Source organism: Strix aluco, chromosome 4, assembly GCF_031877795.1.
Source record: "Strix aluco isolate bStrAlu1 chromosome 4, bStrAlu1.hap1, whole genome shotgun sequence".
NCBI lineage: Eukaryota > Metazoa > Chordata > Aves > Strigiformes > Strigidae > Strix > Strix aluco.
In genome coordinates, this window is record NC_133934.1 from 57,595,847 (window position 1) to 57,615,500 (window position 19,654).

General features: G+C 39.5%; 2 protein-coding genes across 6 annotated transcripts in view; one reads left to right on the forward strand and one right to left on the reverse strand.

The window, feature by feature from the left end:
* Positions 1-1,060: 1,060 nt before the first annotated feature.
* Positions 1,061-19,610, reverse strand: INTS12 (integrator complex subunit 12). 5 transcript variants are annotated; one of them, XM_074823216.1, is made up of 8 exons: positions 19,459-19,610; positions 18,350-18,421; positions 12,650-12,815; positions 10,493-10,645; positions 9,760-9,947; positions 5,795-5,954; positions 4,345-4,497; positions 1,061-2,016 (listed from the first exon to the last, which is right to left on the reverse strand). In XM_074823216.1, exons 3-8 carry the CDS (start codon positions 12,803-12,805, stop codon positions 1,435-1,437), a joined length of 1,392 nt encoding a protein of 463 aa, XP_074679317.1. In that variant the 5' UTR covers positions 12,806-12,815; positions 18,350-18,421; positions 19,459-19,610; the 3' UTR covers positions 1,061-1,434. The 5 variants fall into 5 exon arrangements, with proteins under 5 accessions (XP_074679317.1, XP_074679316.1, XP_074679318.1 ...); XM_074823215.1 differs by lacking the exon at positions 18,350-18,421; XM_074823217.1 differs by lacking the exons at positions 18,350-18,421; positions 19,459-19,610 and adding an exon at positions 18,812-19,058.
* Positions 19,272-19,654, forward strand: part of GSTCD (glutathione S-transferase C-terminal domain containing) — a 77,892-nt gene continuing 77,509 nt past the window's right edge. The window contains exon 1 of the mRNA XM_074823211.1: positions 19,272-19,350. The gene's annotated coding sequence lies outside the window, so the exon portion shown is untranslated. The remainder of the gene's footprint in view (positions 19,351-19,654) is intronic.

The following is a 19,654-nucleotide window of genomic DNA, read 5'->3' on the forward strand; positions in this document are numbered from 1 at the left end:
GTTCCCTCTAAAATCCAAATCACTGAGGGGAAGGGGAAAGAAACCAAACTTTTAGAATATACAGAATCCATTTGCTACTTTGCGTATCATGAAAGAAGACATGCATTTGTATGTGTCTACTTCTGTTCCTAGCTCCTACAGAAATTGCTGGAAAAGGTTTTCCAACTGATTTCAAAAATCTGTAATAGACATTTTTTAAAAAGCAACAAACAACTCCCTGCCCCACCCCTTCCTAGAAACTAGATGACAGGGCTAGAAAAGGGTTTTTATCTATCTGAAGTGTTGAACAGTGACCAACACTGTCACTAACTAGTGAAGAGATTTCTGCCTTTGCTCCTTGCTTGTATGAGGAAGCAGTAATTTTAGATAATAATCATACAGGCTATGGTAGAACAGTTCAGAGACTAGAGGCTTCATTTTCCAGGATAGGTTGGCAGACAATACTGCTCTGACAGATGCAAGGATTGTGAATTTTATAGTAATACTTAACAGCATGGAATACTTAGGTAATCAAAAAACTCTTCTGTGTTTCAGGTGTGCCAGAAAGGAAGATAACTTATTGACACCTAAGACAATTCCCTTCATTTTCTTCTATTTTCCCCTCTCTCACATCAACAAAAGTGTTGTTCAATCAGATTGTGTTTTAATTAAAATATACACTGCCTACCACTTATTTTCTATTCATAATCAACAGGACGATATTAAGGTTCTCTACAGATTAAGAAAGCTTGAAAACACTGTTCTGGCTCTTCCGCTCTTTTTATGGTTTAGGGACCGTTTATCTTCTGCCAATGCTCTTTCCTCCTCCCTCAGAGAAGTATAACAGCAAAATGACCCGAGAAGTTCCCTACCAAAACAGGCCATTTAAAACTCTTGCTTTAAATAGAATATGTTGTTTAACAGTTAATTTTTGAAATTGTTTAAAAGAAAATATATTTTTTCCCCTAAGGAAATGTATAATTTGGGATAAGTTTCATTAACTCTGTACAATACAGACAACTCTGACCAGCTGAAGCATTTTTAAGTATCAGAAAATCAGGTGAAAGAAAAACAGCAATGATTTCCCAGATTAATAATAGTTTTATTAATAACATTTAAGAATGACAGTTTCAGTCAGTTCAATTTATTAAGTGTCCACATAAATCTGTGGTTTTTTTATACTCCAAAATACCCAACTTTTACAATTTCAAGTTTCAGTGCTTTGAGCTAAAGAACACGAGCATATAATAGTGAATTCCTCCAACATATTCAATTCGTAGATTTGCAACGTCAGAAGAAATACTAGGATTAAAGTTTGACCTCCTGTATAACCTAGGTTTTGGGCTTCCCTGATTTAACTACTGTTTCATCCAGTAACCAGGGGATTTTCTTTAAGAAAAACACCAACCCTGCTGTTTCACAGAACACAAGCAACAAAATTACCACGCAGCCATACTACTTTTTGAGTTTCTTTTGAGCAGCCTTCTTCTTGACCATTTGTAACCTCTTCATAGCATTGAGCTGAGACTCCTGAGAAGTCGGGCCTTTTAGGGAGGTCGACTGATTACCAGTATCTGCCGTGGTTTTGCTTGCGCTGCCCCCACTGTTACCCACAGTCCCACTGTTGCCATTCCCACTGGTCACCTGGCTGCTGGTGCTTGGCGCAGTACTGCTGGGACTAGGAAGACCTACTTTGCTGACATTGTCACTGCTTACCGAACGGCTAAGAGTGGTTTTCCCCAGTGTCAGAGGTGGAGGAGGTTTCAGCTGAACAGGGTTTGTGTTGTTGTTGGCAGAAGCTATTTTTGACCCTAGTCCTGTTTTGGAGGTTGCCAACCCTGACAAACCCACAGGTTTCTGATTATTTGAAGAAGCTGCAGGTTTCCCACTGGCACTCTGTGCTGTTGATCCCAGTTTGGCAGTTGATGGATTGGCAGAGGAGGTTTTGGCTGCAAAAGCAGCCCATCCTGTAAGGCCACTGGTTGCTGAAGAGGAAACACTTGTACTGGCCGAGTTCCCCGAAATTGCTGCCGAGGTCTAAAATAAATAAAGCATTCTTATTTGTGTAACAAATAGCATCTATTTGTGTAACATCACAGCAGGAATAGATTGAGCCTCTGTTTCAGTTCTTTTCCCAGGAACACCCAGCGGACAATATTTCAACACTGGTCACTACAGTTAAAAGTATTAATAAAAAAGGAAAGGATGCCAGCTGCAGGCAACTTTTAATTTCCCAGCCACATAAAACCAGTACCGCCTTTTCTTCCCTTTCTTCTATACAGCTGGCAGGCTATCATATGGCATTGTGATCCCCCCTTAAACTCTAAAAGATGGTTTAACTGAAGTAACTACAAAAAGCCCAAATTTGTGAAGTATAGAAGAGGGAAGCAAGCCACCATCTTCTATTGTTTACTGTCATTACCTGGTGTCACTTTTTAACAAGATCACAGATGCTCAGACAAAAAATTAGACACTGAGCAAGTAAGTATTACATTTGTTACAGTCTTTTGGTCAAATTAGCAGTGTCTAAACTTCTTTTCGTTCCCTTCCCTGCTCTTGGTTCTTAGCAGCCTGTGCCATATTTAAAAAAAAAAAAAAGTCACTGGACTTCTTTCCTATAGTCTTCCCATTCAGGTACTGCAAAATACAAACCTCCTGTAAACAAAGTCTTCCTTGTGGGCAAAGTGCTATATCCATTAACTGCAGTTCCCACACAAACCCTATAATCCCCAGTTTTCAGATGGGGATAATACACACACTGAATTATTAAACCAGAGTTATACCAAATGGCAGAGTCAAAACGGAAATTAAAACCCTCTATTCAAGTAATACCCCTTCTATAATATATCCAGACAGTTTCTAAACAGTAAAGATGATGGATGAAATCAGGCCTCACTCCTACAACCTGTTCAGGCACATAAATAACTCTGCTGAGGTGAAAAAAGTTATTCACAAGTGTAAGTGCCTGAGCAATAGCCATCATATTATTCATGATGGTTTGCATCCAGGCAGAGCAATGGCAAACATAACTTTAAGCATATGAATAATCACTTTGATTCTGAGTTAAAGATGTGTTTTCCTAGGTAAGGGTCATGCTTTGTTGGACTACTATGTTATTTATTACACTGCTCTGGTTTACTACCTTTGACTAACTTTTGACAATATTTATTAAATAACTTGGAGAAAAAGAAACATGAGGCAACATATATAAGAAGCAGCAGGCTCCTAAATTAGATCTCACAGTCAGCTCTAGTTTCTCTATTGTAGAATCATAAAACCACCTAGGCCGGAAAAGACCTTCAAGACCATCGAGTCCAACCATTAACCCAGCACTGTCAAGTCCACTATTACCATGAGAAGAAGCCTTCTAACTATTAAAATATGCATATGTTACTTGACCACAGAGTGCAAATCATACCTTTTACACAATTCATAGAACCATGGAATAGTTTGGGTTGGAAGCAACCTTAAAGATGATCTAGTTCCAACCCCCCTGCCATGGGCAGGGACACCTTCCACTAGACCAGGTTGCTCAAAGCCCCGTCCAACCTGGCCTTGAACACTTCCACGGAGGGGACAGCCACAATCTCGCTGGGCAACCTGTTCCAGTGTCTCACCACCCGCACAGTGAAGAATTTACTCCTTACTAAATCTACTCTCTTCCAGTTTAGAACCGTTACCGTCCTACCCCTACACTCCCTGATGAAGAGTCCCTCCCCATCTTTCCTGCAGGCCCCCTTGAAGTACTGGAAGGCCACTATAAGGTTTTCCCAGAGCCTTCTCTTCTCCAGGCTGAACAATCCCAACTCTCTCAGCCTGTCCTCACAGGGGAGGTGCTCCAGCACCCTGATCATCTTTGCATCCTCCTCTGGACCTGCTCAAGCAGGTCCATGTCCTTCTGATGTTGGGGACCCCAGAGCTGGACACAGTACTGCAGGTGGAGTCTCACAGGAGCAGAGAATCCCCTCCCTTGACCTGCTGGTTACACTTCTCTTGATGCAGCCCAGGATGCAATTGGCTTTCTGGGCTGCTAGTGCACATTTATTTATGAGGTTTTCTACTTGTATAAAATATCATAAAAAAAAAAAAATCCATGGAAGAAATTCTGTTCTCTCCCTTGTAACACAAAACCACAGTCAAGAGTTGAATTCTTCAGGGACTTACAGTTGAATTGAGGTTTTTTTCCCCCCAGTCTGTTAGTGTTAATACAAATCAACTATGCTATGGTACTACTCAGTACACATAGCAGCATAGCAGACTATTTTCATTCATGGTTCTTGTGAGAAAAGATTGTCATTTTTTCAATTAGACCAATCTATGCAGTGAAATGTAAACTCTCACTCTGGAAAATGTAAACTACATTACCTTGACTTCTGTTCTCTTGAATGCTAGAAATGTTGGTGGGGTCTCAGGTTTTAACTTAATTTCTGGCTTCTTTACCAATGGATCCTTCACAGCTGGTGCAACTGAAACCACTGCAGGAGCTGGTTTTTGAGGTGGTTTTTGTGTCTTCTGAGCCTGTGCAAGTGGCAGGAAAAAAACACCCCAAATTAGTTCTGGGCCTAACATTGACTGTTTTGACTGTTAAAAAAAACCATGAGCATTATCAGATTGCAATCTAGCCTTTACAATTTCAAGCTGAACGGTGTCTCTGAAATATGGTAATAGGGGATGTGGAGGTAGTTCTGAGTATGGTACTGGGGACAGAGTCCAGCCCAAAAGCATACTGAATAGAACTTGCTATTTCAGTGTGGAAAGAATGGCAGTGTTGATGCTTCGGGAACAGAAAAGCACTGGGCCTTCGCAGAAATAAGGTAAAGACAGGTGAACTTGAAGACAGGAACCGAATCCAGCAGTACTGGGATGCAGGCTGCAAAAGCCTGCTAAGAAGTGGCAGGTAAAATGGTGGAATTTACGCCAAACAAAAAAAGGAAAGGATTCTGAAGGCAAATGCTGAATGGCTGCAATGGCTATCCTGTGCAGTAACTGACCTCAAGCAAACATTCCTCTCAGTTCAAAGGCCTGATGATCATCAGAATAATCAGGCCTTGTAAGATCTTAGATTGCCTTCTTTCCCTGTTTCTTAGTAGAGCCATTTCAACAGGTAACAATTTGCTAAGTTACCACAGAACAGTTCCAAAAGAGAACACATTTCTTGCTGTATGAAAGGGTTTGATTTTAAAATGTCAGAACTAAAGTCATGAGAACTAATGGTTAATGTTTCATGCACCCAAAGATGCTTTCTCATTCTGATGTTTGTTTCTTATAATAAGATGAGTGGGATTCCTATGAGATCAGGAGTAATTAGTTTGTTTAGTCCAGAAATTAACACGCAGATCAATCAAAATAAAGGGATATTTTCCTGGAATGTGCTACCCTCAGCTTATTATCAAGCCTGAGAACACTGAATACTTGAGATCTGGACCGAAATTTGCAGTCTTGTCTTACAGGAAAACAACCATTCCAAAGCTAAGAAGAAAATTAAAACTGTAGGGCTATTTGGTAAACATGTAATAAAAACTGAGTATCACCTGGAATAAAAAAAGTTTTCAACTGCTGCTTACCAAGTAGAAAATAATCCTATTTCATTCTTCTTCACTTCTGCTTTTTAAAAAGCTTTGTTTAAGCACATTACAGAAATCTCTTTGAGATGCTACATTAAAAAACACAGCTGCAGCAAGGGAAGCACTGCTGAGAAAAATGGTTCTCCAACATGCTTCCAAAGATTTCTGAAACCCATAAAATACTCTCACGTATTAGAAATAGCCTGCAGTATTCAAATAGTGCTCATATGAGACAAAAAACTGACTCTTACCATTCTCTTCATCTGCCTGGTACAGCGGGCACAATACCATACAAGTCGAGGATCATTCACTTCCTTGTCTGTCACCTGAGGTTTATGGCAATCCTGGTGGTAAAGATTATGGCACTCCTGACACTCCACTAGCTGATTCCCAGAAATAACTGTCATTTGCCTGCAAAGCAAATAGTTAAGAACAGATTATAGGAGAAAGCACTTAAAGGATTACCCAATTGTTGCCAATTTTGCAAGGTTTAAGGTAAAAACTAACAATATTTTTGCTTTCACATACATTTTCTACCTGTGGCAAATGAAATGTATTTCTCTTCTTCCTGTGGGAGTTCTTCCTAACAGATATTTTAGAAATTTTGTATTTTCAAAGGTAATTTCTTTCAAAAAAATCTAAAACTTCTATACCGTTAAACATGTGTACATGACACTTTTGATTTTCCTGTTTGATTTTTATATTAGAAATGTCTCACCTGCTTTACTCTACTTGGGCATTTTATGCATACCTCACTGTATACCAATAAGACTTCCTCATTATATTAGCATATGAAGGCCTGGTCTACATTTGGATAATTTTGCTGTAAACTGTAGAACAATACAGTTCAAGAACAAATAATATCTCAGTGACAAGCCTGTAAGAGTGCTTTCTGCTACAGGATTTAAAAGCATCATCACTGAAGCTGTATACTACTTTAAAGACGCTTTATTAGCCATCCTTTTGGTCCCTACTACACAAACAGACACTTGGAATTCGAGATAATACCAGAATCATGGAAAGATGGAACAGAAAGGATTAACTGTGCAGTCCTGCCTTGAAGCAAACATGTAAGCTGGTGAGGAGGACTTAATTTTGCATGGGCCTCTGGTGAAAGTAATCACGCTGTATAAATGACAAATTAGTGATCTACGCATGACTAGGAGTATGTCTGTGAATTAGCCAAATACCATTTTCCTAATGATTTCTTCTTTCAGATGACAAATCAAGCTATTTAATTGCTAAGCTGCTTTTGCTCATATCCCTGAGGAGCAGGTACCCAGGTAACCATGGAAACTCTATTTGTAGATGGGTGGGGAAAGGTAATCCCTTATTTCTTTATATAACAGGAAAATGATGTCTGAAGGTATTGTCCATATGGATACTAGAATATTTTCTAAGAAATATTTCTTTTTAAATGGGTTATTTAAAACCAGAGGGAGAAGTCTTTCTGAAATTCCAGGACCCGTTACTTTAGATGCAGGATATTTCAAAAGCTCTTTTATTTGTTTGTTATTCCTAAATAAACTGGGTCAGAACAAAGCAGTGACGTTTCAACACCATGTCTACCTTATTTTAAAATTGCAAAGAACAATCCCAGACCAATTAAAAAACCATGAACTCTTCATGCCCAGAAACAAGTTAAACTGGAGTTATTTTTAAATGGTATGATAATTGAGAAATAAACCTAATGATTTTCACCTTCAGAAACCAACCAAACAGAAAAGTATTAATAAAAATAAGGTTGTTCTTTCAAAACCAGGCTTTTTAGAAGACTTTTTTTTTCCATTTTTTTGAGAGACAGAGTTCACTATCATCTGCAAAATGCACGTAGTATTTCTTCTTCTTCTAACTGAGAAGCCTTGTTTTTCTGAGATCTGCAGGTATTGCAGAGGGTGAAGTTATTTTAATACTCCCTCTCTCCTTGACTAACTCGGTATAAAGGAACAAGAAGAAACACACCACAGGCATCAACATTTGATACTCCTAGTCACTATGAAAATACATTTGACACTTAGCAGATCTTGAAGAAACATTTAATGTCTCTGCTTTAGTTTTTACATCTATAAAAAAAGGAATAGTTAATATTCCAATGATCTTTTGCATTTGTGAACCTACAGCTGGGTTCTTGTTAACTTGTCTTCTTAAGCAATATAAGTATAAACCCTGTGGCTATGAACCCCACCTACTCTGCAATTGGACATGATTTTTTCATTCACAGTTGACTGAATAATTGAGTTATTAAAAGATGTCATTTTCTACATAATATTCATACTGGATTTATTTTACAGATTATCCAGTGCTTTTATATTTCATATGTACTGGGATGTTATTATTTCAGCTCAATACGGCCAACCCCAAAAAGGGCCCACATGTTGAAAACTGAGCAGTAAACTGGAATACTGTCTTAACCAACATGTTGGATTCAGAAAGTTTGAAGCACAAGCACTCTGAAAAACATCCTGTCCAGCGTGAGCTGGAGATCAAAAACCGCATGACATCAGTTCCAGCAGGTTTCATGCAAAATGAAAATAAATGCTGAACATTGGATGACTGTTGCCATCCCCTCTCTAATGGGTTGTTTCTTTCCCTGCTGTGTTTCTCCCTCCCTCTGGCATCAGCTTAATGAGAGCTATTTTAGTTAGCCAGGATAGATGCACTTTTTGCAAGAGCCCTATGAAACTGTAACCATGATTAGCTAGAAGCAACGCCTTCAGCAGCCAGGTTAAACGTTGATTGTGGAACAGCTAATGGAACCACATACCTGGCCTATGTTTTTCAAAGCAAAGTCTTGGCCATGCTAGGCACAGCAGCTGTATTTTCTTTCTTTAGTTTGCAGGCATTTCTCATTATGCCTGTATGTGTTTTCCTTTGCCAGGGAAGATGTAGAATTAATAATCCACAGGAGCTCAAGACTGTCTAAACAAAACTTTTCCTGCCAAATAAGTTAATACCATACTCTTAGTAGTAGATTTTAACATACTGCTGAACAGGGCTTCGTCCCTTTAGGAGAGAGCAAAAGTGGAATTTGCAGGAAGAAAGATAAAATTGAAATATTTATTTCATATTTCAAATGTTTTAACTGTCTTTCCTTTTCCAATGTCTATAATAAGAAATTAAACATTTGTGCCAACACATGGGAATAATGTGACTTGAAATCTCATCAGTCCACAATTGATTAACAGTATAATTGGCTGTAACAATAGAAATTTATTCTCCATGGACTGGAGACACCTCCTTATCTGCACAACAGGAACGACCGCAGAAATGACTGAAGAACAAAATTATAAAGCACGGTTTCCCAACTGACTTAAGCTGAGATAAAATACATGCTGCTACCAAAAGGCCAGTCCCACTTTCCTCTCTGCCCTGGGTCTACATTCCTGCATCCACACGTGTGCCAGCATAAGCATTCACACTCACTAAGCTGACTAAGACCTTACCCTACTGGAAAACCCAAGTGGACAGCTGATCCAGAAGCTGATTCAGCTGATCAAACACATGTGTGGGCAATACACCCCCTGAACAGGACAGGGGAGGAGGCACAATTGGGAGAGCCAAACTGTTCCTTTTGGCAGCAGTGGGGACTTACAAGGATATAAATCATCTGTGAAACCAAATCCCGATTTGAGTGATTTGATCCCAGGATGGATATTCAAAAGCATATTTTATACATCTGTTAACATGAAACATATTGTTAGCAGAACGTTACTAAGATCCAATTTTAGAGCCCTTACTGAAAAGTAAAGAGAACCTGTCTTGACTGCAAGATATATTTACACTGTTAACTATGTAAACTAATGTCAAATGATTATGAAAAGAGAAGCAACACATACAGATCTCATAATAATGCAACTTAAAAGTGTTTTCAGAAGAGAACTGATTTTTTAAAAATGCTTATCATTAGCCATTAATATTTTAACTTGTTTTCTAATAATTAAAAGTCAGTATTTGTCATGATAGGATTTGCATTGGGATCATGTCTTGGTTTATTATTTTTCACTTGTCCTTTCCTGAAGATGAAAAGTTGGTTTTCACATTAAAGGTTCCATTTTCAAGAAACCATTCTTATTCATGAAGGATGCTTAAATGTATTATTAATTTTAGATATTTGCTTAAGTGATTTCCAGAATAAAGTTATAGAAAACATCAACTCAATTCTACAAAATAAAAAAAAAGGTAACCACACAATTGCAATGAAGCAATGTTGACTTACCTGCAAACAACACAGGCTAATCCCATTTCCATAGCAAAGTCATCAGCACTGGTTTCCTCAAAGCTAGATAAATCAGGCATGGATAAATCCTTGCTTGTCTGAACTGTAATAGGAGAGGAACGAGCCTCTTGCTTCTCTAGTCTGGGCTTCTTTGGTGTATCAGCTCCTTCAGTGGTATCCCCTTTTATCTGTTACACACACACAGAATGTGAAAATGCAAAAAGCTAATGGTTATTATTAAAATGAGAAGATGACTGGAACAATTAGGTTAGCAGTATAAGAAGGTGTACTTTACACAGCATACAGACAACATATTTTCCTTCGATACATATTTTCTTCAGAATATTTATGAACTAGAAGCTCAAATCCACTTTTTGTACTTCACCTCAAAATCCTTGAAAAAGCTTTGGGAATCCCACATTTCAGCTTGCTACATTTTAGTAACCTCTTATTATCAGGATATTTAAAACATAGAATCACAGAACGGTTTAGCTTGGAAGGGACCTTTAAAGGTCTAGTCCAACCCCCCTGGAAGGAGCAGAGAAAACATTCACAGAATAATTATAACAAGACTTTTGTTGGATTGCCTAAATGGCAACATGACTGGATAAGGCAGCTCACAGGCTATGCACCATTAGATGAGTTGACTTACATAGGTTAAGGAGAGCTTTTGTCTAAAACATCTTCAAGTTTATTAACCAAGTTATTTCATTAGAGAACAGAAGTTACTTACTTTATCGGCAGATCTCTTTTCTGTTTCTTTTTTCACCTTTTCTGATGCAGAGGGCTTGCCATTGTTGTTGCCAGAAGGCAAATTAGAAGAAGCTTTAGGCTCTTGCTTACTGGAAATAGGTTTGGTAACAGATACTTTTGGTTGCTCTGTTTCCTGAAAACAGAAACAAAAAATGAAGGCAAACCCTACACTTGAGTTACTTCCTAGTTTGCAACTAGTTAGATAACAGAATAGGCAAACAACATGTCATACAACATTGATCATGCATATATATACACACACACACTTTCTTTTTAAAAACATTTCTTAAATATTTTCATATCACATCAACAAATTAATGTATTTAAGCTGCAGTCAACTATTAAAATCTTCCCTGATCACTCATCTTCCAGAGGAAAAGGTGCTCCTTTTCCAAAGACAGATCCTCTTTGGAACATTAATTAAAAAGGAAAACTTTTCTGCTTTTAAAATCAAAGAGATAAAGAACACAAATTTTCAGATAGTTCTGAGGACAAAATTCAATATAAGCTGAAAACATAAGTTGACATCTGATGTCACCACACATCAATATTTCATTCCCTCATGGAGAAAAATATTGACCTCCACTTAATCTCAGTCCATATTCACCTATCAGATTAATAAATTTACATCTCAACAGAAATCAATAGCTCTTATTAATGTCACATTAGTGTCAGCAATGGATAATAACCAAGTGAATCTGTAAATGAGTGATTAATCACACCAATTGCATGAACAAGGTACCACCCCCCGCTTGGTAAGAAGGGAGTAATTCTCTACTGTATACTGGGACGGGTCCTGAGCTTCAGCCCCCCTCAAGCTTGCTAACTTCCTGTTGCATCCAGAGTCAGAAATGGATTTCCTCATTTGCCCAGCTGTGGTAATCCTGTGCTCCTTACTCTGTTCGTGGACTTCATGGTCAACTACAAATTAATCCTGCAGCCCGAGAATGCAAGGAAAGGAATTTTTTCACCTTCTTCCATTTTTGAGCTTTGCAGTCCAGCTGAGACACACTGGAGACACACTGAAAAGAGGAGAACAAAAGATTTCTTCCTCTGGCATGAGCCTCAATCTCACCTGAGGGCAGGTGACTACCAGCCAAACCATTATTAGAATTGGCTTGCCTCTTTGTACTATTATTCAGCTCCCTGCCTCCTCTTTAAACCAACGCTTCTTTGAGCTCTGACATAGTGAGCACCTGAGAGTTTTGAGACCTGTGTTAGAGGGAGCTGCAGTTTAGGTTTCAGGGAGTTAACAATTTGAATAGAAAGGAGTTAGACCACACAGTACTAGCACGATGTATGCTGTAGTGGTAATAGTGCCTTTTAGTTATTCAGAATCACGTACACGTAGAAGTGAAATATTACTAACGTATCAGCATACAGACCATCATTAGAATATACCAGGGTGACTTCTAGGCATCCTAGGGGAGAACACTACCTCATTATCCATATGGCAATATGTAGCAATATCAGGATGTCCCCGCTTGATTATTTCCATAGACTAATCTCAGATTCAAATATTCTCTCTAGCAGGTGTTTAGTGATTTTCAGTAGATGAAAAATAATGTTTGTCCACTGGATGGCAATGGTTTCAGCCTGCAAATCATTTCTGCTTTGAACCATTTGGTGGTTTTCATTCTCATATGACTTCAGCATCAGTTTCAAGAAAAGAGATCCAGCTTTATCAGTAAATAGCTCGTTTTGTTTCATATTTATCTGCGGCAAAAACAATCTGCATTTTAAAGACATTTTAGTTTTGATTGTAACTGAGGAAATATGTAATTTTTGGGTTCACCTTAGATAGAGTGTATGATAGCTTACGAATGAAAGTGCCAAAACCGATATAAAAGTGAATACAAAAAGTACTATTACAAAATCATGACACTTGCAATATAGTGTGGAATATCTCTTTCACAGGTCTTGGTAAACCAACAAGGTAAACAGATTTTTTTTTTTCCCATTAACTTCAACTGAGCGAACAGATTGCATAAAAGGGGAATGATGAACGTTCCATAATTAGTTTTTCTTTTTCCTCAGTTTCTGATACTCTTAACTTTTCAGCTATAAAAGCGAACTAGGAATAGCAGGAGTTTTAAAAAGGCATACACAAATGTCCTGTGCTCTCTACTACCAGTACCTTCTGAGACGGACGATAGCTTGAGTCAGTTCCTCTGGCCAAAGACTCATCAAGAAGCGCTTTCAGCTTTTCAGCAGAGTCCTTACTCTTTGAATGCAAGAAGCCCAGGGCTTTCAGAAAAATAGGATCAAGTTCCAAGTTCACTGTAGCAGCCATTGGGGTGGCCCTGGAGGAGGGGAAAAAAAAAAAAAGAAAACCAACGACAGCTTTATTCATATGGAGCATAATTCAAACAGCATGTGGCTAACTATCTCACAGAAGATTTTTTTTTTTTGTGTGGAATGAAATTATATTAAATCACAGCAAAGATGATATGTAAATTAATTATCATCATTAGAAGATGACTGATTGTGAACCTCAGAGCTGCAGAACTTGAATTTGGCTTTACATCAGAAGTGATGTCAAATTCATTATTTGGCATATCTGATGTTCAGTAACTGAACTCATCATACTTACACAAATGGAACAAATATTTCATATTCTTGATATTCCGTACATACAGAATATTGAGAAGTATGCAAAATAAGTATAAACTTCAAGAAAAGCAATTACCACCCTTCTCCTTAACATTATTTGCACATACAGTGATTTCTATCTCATTGCTCATTTCAGAATAGCAAAGAAAAATCTTACTTGCAGAAAAAATAACTTGAAACTTCTGAAAAGAACAACTCATTGTAACATACAATATAAGAGATACAAAACAGCTAGTATATGATTTTATATATATATTAAAAGTCTGAAAAAATATATGGTCCATTTTTAAATTTAGCTGAAACAGTGAGAAAATTTATAATTCAGATTGTGATTTATCCAAGTCCTCTTGTGACAGCCTAGGTTTTCATGTTGAGTAACGACTATCTAGAGCTCCAAGATGACACAGTCAATATAAATGGAATAAAGTGAGGAAAAGTTTAGAACAAATTTAAAAAAAAAAAGTTTGCCTCACAGCAATACACTCCTGCACTCTGGAGCCTCCTCTATTAATTTCTTCAACAAAAGCTCTAAGGAAATTCATTTACATCAGAAATTGTCCCAACAAGGATACACAGCTCTCTAACTTAATCAGTAATTAACAACTAATCATTTAAGAAGGGAAGGGAAGTTTCCTGCTCTTTTTCAAAATGAATGAGAAGTGGTATGGCTAATAATCCCTTCAAATCTCATTTAAAACACATCAGGCCTTTTTTTTTATTTTTTATACAGTAATCTAGAAGACATTCTTGAAAAGGCTTTCATCAGTTCTGCTCAAAAGCACTGCCTGGACAGCTTTTTCAGCTGGAGCTTCCAAGGTTTTGTCTGATGAATTCCTTTTGATATTCAAGGCAGTGAACTTTTACCTCTCTGGCCAAAACACCAGCAGTGGCAGCCTGCTCCCTCAATACTTGCCTAGAAGTCTCCAGGAACCTTTATCTCATGCTGAGCTTTCACGAGACACCAGAGAATCGCTTGACTGAGATCATCAAGGAGTTTGACATACAGTAGACTTCATAGGGATTTTATCAATGGACCCAGCAGAGAGTTAAGAATACTCTTCAAGAGCCTCTTCTCTCTTCCTTAATCTTTGCTACTTGTCAAATCATTTTCTGGTGGCCACAGAACTTCTGCTAGTAAGTACTACACACCAGTTACTCTGCTTTTTCACTGATCAGAGACTGCTGTGCAAGCCCCATCCAGACAATTCAGTCCGTCTCTGATGTTTACAAAAAGTGAATTCAATGTGTGTGGAAAGCACGTACACTCTTTTTTTATGCATCTACCTCTGATAAATTTTCAGGATGCTCCTGAGTTTTGTGGGTAGGTTATCTCTTCTATTTCTTTGTTCTGTGAATATGCCTTCCAATTTCAGTACCATACAAACTTAAATTAGGACTCTGCTAAACCCTCTGTTGAATGAAAACAGTAGAATTAAAACAGTAATTTCAGAAATTTGGAATAATTCCCTGTTAAAAAAAATACTTTAAGTTCTTTTCCAAGGCTTCTTCTAGGAATATATACTTGTGTACGTAAGGAACAGGTAGCCTCAACAGTCATTAGCAGCCAATTCAGGATGCCTGTAGTATTTAGAGAACAAGTGTAAGCATAATAATTCCGTTTTCATCTTTCTGAAGGTAACACTTCCCAGAGTTATTTCTAGCTCTAGCATTTTAAAAGACATCTACTGTAAAGGATCTGTTAAAATCCAAATTTCAAAAGAGTTCTCTGCATCTATTCTTTTATTTGTGTATGAAATTGCAGCAATTATTTCTCTGTTCTCAAGGGAAAGTTATAATGTCATAGGCTACTGCAGTTATAACTAACATATCACATGAAATTTCTCATGAGAAGAGAAGCAATTGGGCTTATCAAACAGTTCAGCTATGCTCAGTTTAGGCACATTTTAAAATTAAAAAAAAAATCTATTTGTAAGTTAAAGAAGGTAAGTATATTTAACAGAAAGATGAACACATCAATAGTTGTCTCAAAACCAGCATCATCTGGAAAAAGTAAATTGATAAATGTACTCTCCTTACTGGACCACAATAACCCAACTGTTGAACAGGCTAACACCAGTAACTGGCCTGGTCCAAAAGACAGATTATTGCTTTTGGCAGTGGCTTTTTCCACGGGTTTACAGATCAGAACAGCGGTTTGATACTTATAAATTTAAGATCCAATGACATTCATTCATCCATGTTTTCATTCATACACTGCCCCTCTGGTGGTGAAGTCGGCATATAGCAACTTGATAGCCTTGGAGCAAGAATAGTACAGTGTTTTAATGATGATGCCATAGGTTATTCTGCCCAAGAGCACTCCTTGACTTTCTGGTTGAAGTGGAATCTTGGTACAGAAAATAATTCAAACACCGTTTAGGAAAAAAAAATAGGAAAAAAGTGCGTATGACACTGTCTTTTGTGTGGCAGTTTGACAAGGCAGCTCTGAGATTAGAGGGCTGTGTTATAAAGGAACTCAGAGAAAAACTGGTTCTGCACAAGGCAGTAGTAATTGGAGGCAACATGCAGGCAACTCATGGAGTAGGGACAAGCGCACCCTGTTGCAACTAAGCATTGATCCGTTAGTCCAGCCCTAAAAGCACCTTTCTCAGCTCCAGTCTGTTTGACACGTCTTCACTATTGTGTAAGAACTGTTTGATGATGAACAGACAAGACCAAATATAAGGTAGCAAAACTCTCTGAAGTATCTGAGACAATACTAAAAATCCTACAACAGACAATCCCGGAGTAACTTCCCAATGCAGACTACTCTAAGTGGTTTAAATCTCTGTGGGAAAAAAAAAAAGTTAATTATTGGGTTGTTATTCTTAAAACATCTAAGAACTTTTTGAGTCTCTCATTTCTTGAGCATACTATTGTCTTCTGCTAAATACACACAAGCTTAATTGAGCACTATACTGAACATGTGGTCTTCCAATTTAATAGACTCACTAGATTTCCAGGGTGCAAGAGCCCCTCTCTCTTCATTTATTTGCCAGCTATTATTTTTCATGCCTACACATATATTGTCTTACTCATCATCACTTTCAGTTAAATGGATCTACTTACATTACATTTTCAGATATGGTCGTATTTTCATCCACCTGTTTCTGAACTCCTTTTTCTATTATTTTCTGAGACAGGCATACAATTGAAGATATTTTTCCAAGAAAGTGCACAACTTCAATTCCTACTGCAATGCTATTATCAAACCCGTTCTTTACAAACTCAGCAATACTTTTACTTTCCACTGACACCCATTATTAAAAGGACTTTCATTTACATCTCCTCTTCAGCTACCTTCAACATCTGTAGCAGTTAACTTAAAAACCCAGTAACATGAATCAATAGCACAAAATTCCAATACACTGCACTGTGTTCATCAATACTTGATTTCACTTACCACCATAATATCAATTCACCCTTTTTTTTTTTCCCCTTTGGATTCTTCTGTTTCTCAGGATCTTCTCTACTCCTGACTAATCTAGTAACTGTGACAGTGGCAGATTTTGCTTACTTACCAATAATGCCTTCTCCAGATCACTTTCAGATTTAATCTAAGTCTTAAAGTAGATAAGGAAAATCTTGAAAGTAGGAAAAACTGAACTTCTATTTTCAGTTTTTGTTTTAGTATCTTAATAGGACTTGATCTATGACAACATAATTTCTCAGTTATCTCCCATGAGAGATATTTAAAAACTCACAGACTTTATTAGTCCAGACAATCCGATTAATCAGAACCACTGTATTAATCAGTTCTTATTTATTTGACATCTTCTCCAAAGAATTTTAGAAGACTGGAGTAAAATCTTCTGCTATGGAGTTACTAGTACCAGTATCCTTCATTTTACATTCTATTCTACAGCATATTTTGTACTGTTCTTTTAAATTAAGATTTCAATATGACCATAATCTGTTTACCCAAAATTTATAAAATGACACTATTGCCCTATACTTGCTGTTCTCTACTCCTCACAAACAGTACATTGTTTACGAATCACAGAATCATTCAGTTTGGAAGGGACCCCAAGTGGTCACCCTGTGGAACCTCCTGCTCAAAGCAAAGTCAACACTGAATTCACGCCAGCGTGCCTAGGCCTTTGTCCAGTTGGATCTTGAAAAACCTCCAAACACAGGAACGTGACAAACCTTCTGGGCAACCAGTCCCAATGCCCAACTGCCCTCATTTCCTTACTTTGAATTGGAAATTCTAACTTGTGCTGTCTCTCATTTTTCTGCAGTGCACCCAAGTAGAAAGACTGGCTCTATCTTTTCAATAGTCTCCTCTTAAGTATATAAAGGCTTCCATTAGGTCACCCTGAGCCCATGGCAGATGACATCCAACACTCTCCCTTCATCTTCAGATATAGTTATTTTGTCCCAGAGGACAATCCAGCTGGTCAGGCATGATTTATCCTTGGTAGATCCCAAGCTGGTTATCCCCAGTCACCACCTGCACTTTCTTATGCCTGCAAATGGCTTCCTCCATGACCTTTCCACAGGTGGAGGGAGCAAAGCTGACCAGCCTGTAGTTCTCCAGATTGTCCTTCTTGCACTTTTTGAAGATGAATGTAAGATTTGCCTTTCTCCAGTCTTTGGGGATCTCCCCCAGTCTCATGGCCTTTCAAAGATGACAAAGAGTAGCTCTGTGAAGACACTGTCAGCCCTCAGCACCCTTGAATGCAGTCTACCTGGGCCCATGGACTTGGTGGGTAAATCCCTGCTTCAATCCTCTTCCACAACTTGCAGTTCCTCCTCTCCTTGAACCCTACCTTGTGACTAAAGGCCTGGGAGACCTTATTGGTGAAGTCTGCTGCAAAAAAGGCATCAACTGTCTCACCCTTATCTGTGTCTGCTGTCACCTAAACACTTGTCCCACTGAGCAGCAGCACAGTATTTTCCTTGTGAATCCTTTCCCTGATAAGCAGCAGCTTGTTCTGTTGATATTGCTTGCTAGTTTCAAAACTAGCTTAGCTTTGACTTTCCTAACACCATTGCTACATGCCTGGGCAATATTTCTACATTCCTCCTTTGTAGCTTTTATCTCCACTTCCACCTCCTGTATATGTCCTTTTTGCATTGGAGTTCCCTGCTTAATCAAGCCCTTTTCCTGTTACATCTGCCTTACCTTTCTACAAAATGTTTCTGTTCTCATGAATAACTGTGTTGCTACAAAAATCAGTTTTATAAAAAACATTTAGTCAACTAAACGAGATAATCATACCTACGCAATTGAGATTTGCTAATCTCTGCCACCCCCAAGCTTCGATATTCTGCAAAAACGGACCTGAAGATGCTGTTTAAACAAATGTCATTGCTCATTAGTTTAAGTCGCAAATTTATTACGTTTCCATTATCGTTTTCACCTTTCTCTAATTCAATGACTGCAGAAATTTATAAGGTTTACAAATTCCCTAGATTATCATCCTCCTGGGTGATTTCTTAGTGGAAGAAGCAACTGAATTTGTGAATTAGTTACACCAAAGCTACGACCCAATCCTTTGCAACATACTTGCTGCAAACTCCTCCCTGACATTTCCTTTAAGAATGAAGGAAAAGCCTCTCATCTAAAAGTCACTCTTTAAAAATAAAATGCTTAAAAGAATAAAAAACCCGCTATCTTTTAATGAAAAATTCTCCTATGCTACAGTTGAAACTTATATACCCCGTACTGCAGATACACCACCTCTATTTGCTCGGTCCCTTTCTTCCCAATCGCTGTCCCCACGGGCGGGCCAGTGCGCCTTCATTCCGCAGCCAGCCCCTAGCACAGCGGAGGAGCTGACCTCCCGTTTCACTGCGGCGCCAGCAACCGAGCCCGCTCAGGCCCAAGTCAGGCACCGGGACCCGGCACCTCCCGCTCGAGAGCGGCCTGGGCAGCTCCGCACGGCCCCGGGGTGGAAACCACCCACCAGACGCGCCGCCCCGGGGCAGAGCAGCGCGACGGGCTCCCGCCCCGGCGGAGCCCCAGACGGCTGCGGGGACCCTCCCGCGCCCGTTACCGCCCTAGCCCGATTTCCTCAAGACCGCAGCAGCGGGCCGCAGCACTAGGGGGTACCGTCCCTCCAGACACAGGCAGAAAGGACGCCAGCACCCACAGGGCCAACACGGCCACCTCCGCTCCGCTCCGCTGCCCTGACGGCTCCGCCCAGGCCCTCCCCGCGCCACAGGGAGACTCAACGCTCGCCCCGCCCCGGGACCGGCGGTAGCAGCTGCCGAGTGAGGGTGAGTGTGAGTGTGAGTGGCCCCCCTCTTCCTCCCCCCCAAACCCCCTCCTCCCAGGTCCCGGCGAAGTCACGTCTGCCCCCGCGGAGCCGCCCGCCGCGCTCTTACCGAAGAGGAGGAGGAGGATGCGCGGGGACCACTGCCGCCGCTCTCTGCCCGGAGCCGCGTCCGCCGCCGCGCCGGTCCCCCGGCGCAACCAGAGCCTGGAGACAGCGGTTCCGGGGACGCGCTCCGCGCGGACGGGCGGCAGTGGGAAGCGAGCGGGGCAGGGCCCGGCGGGGCGCGCGCAGGAAGGGGCGGAGCC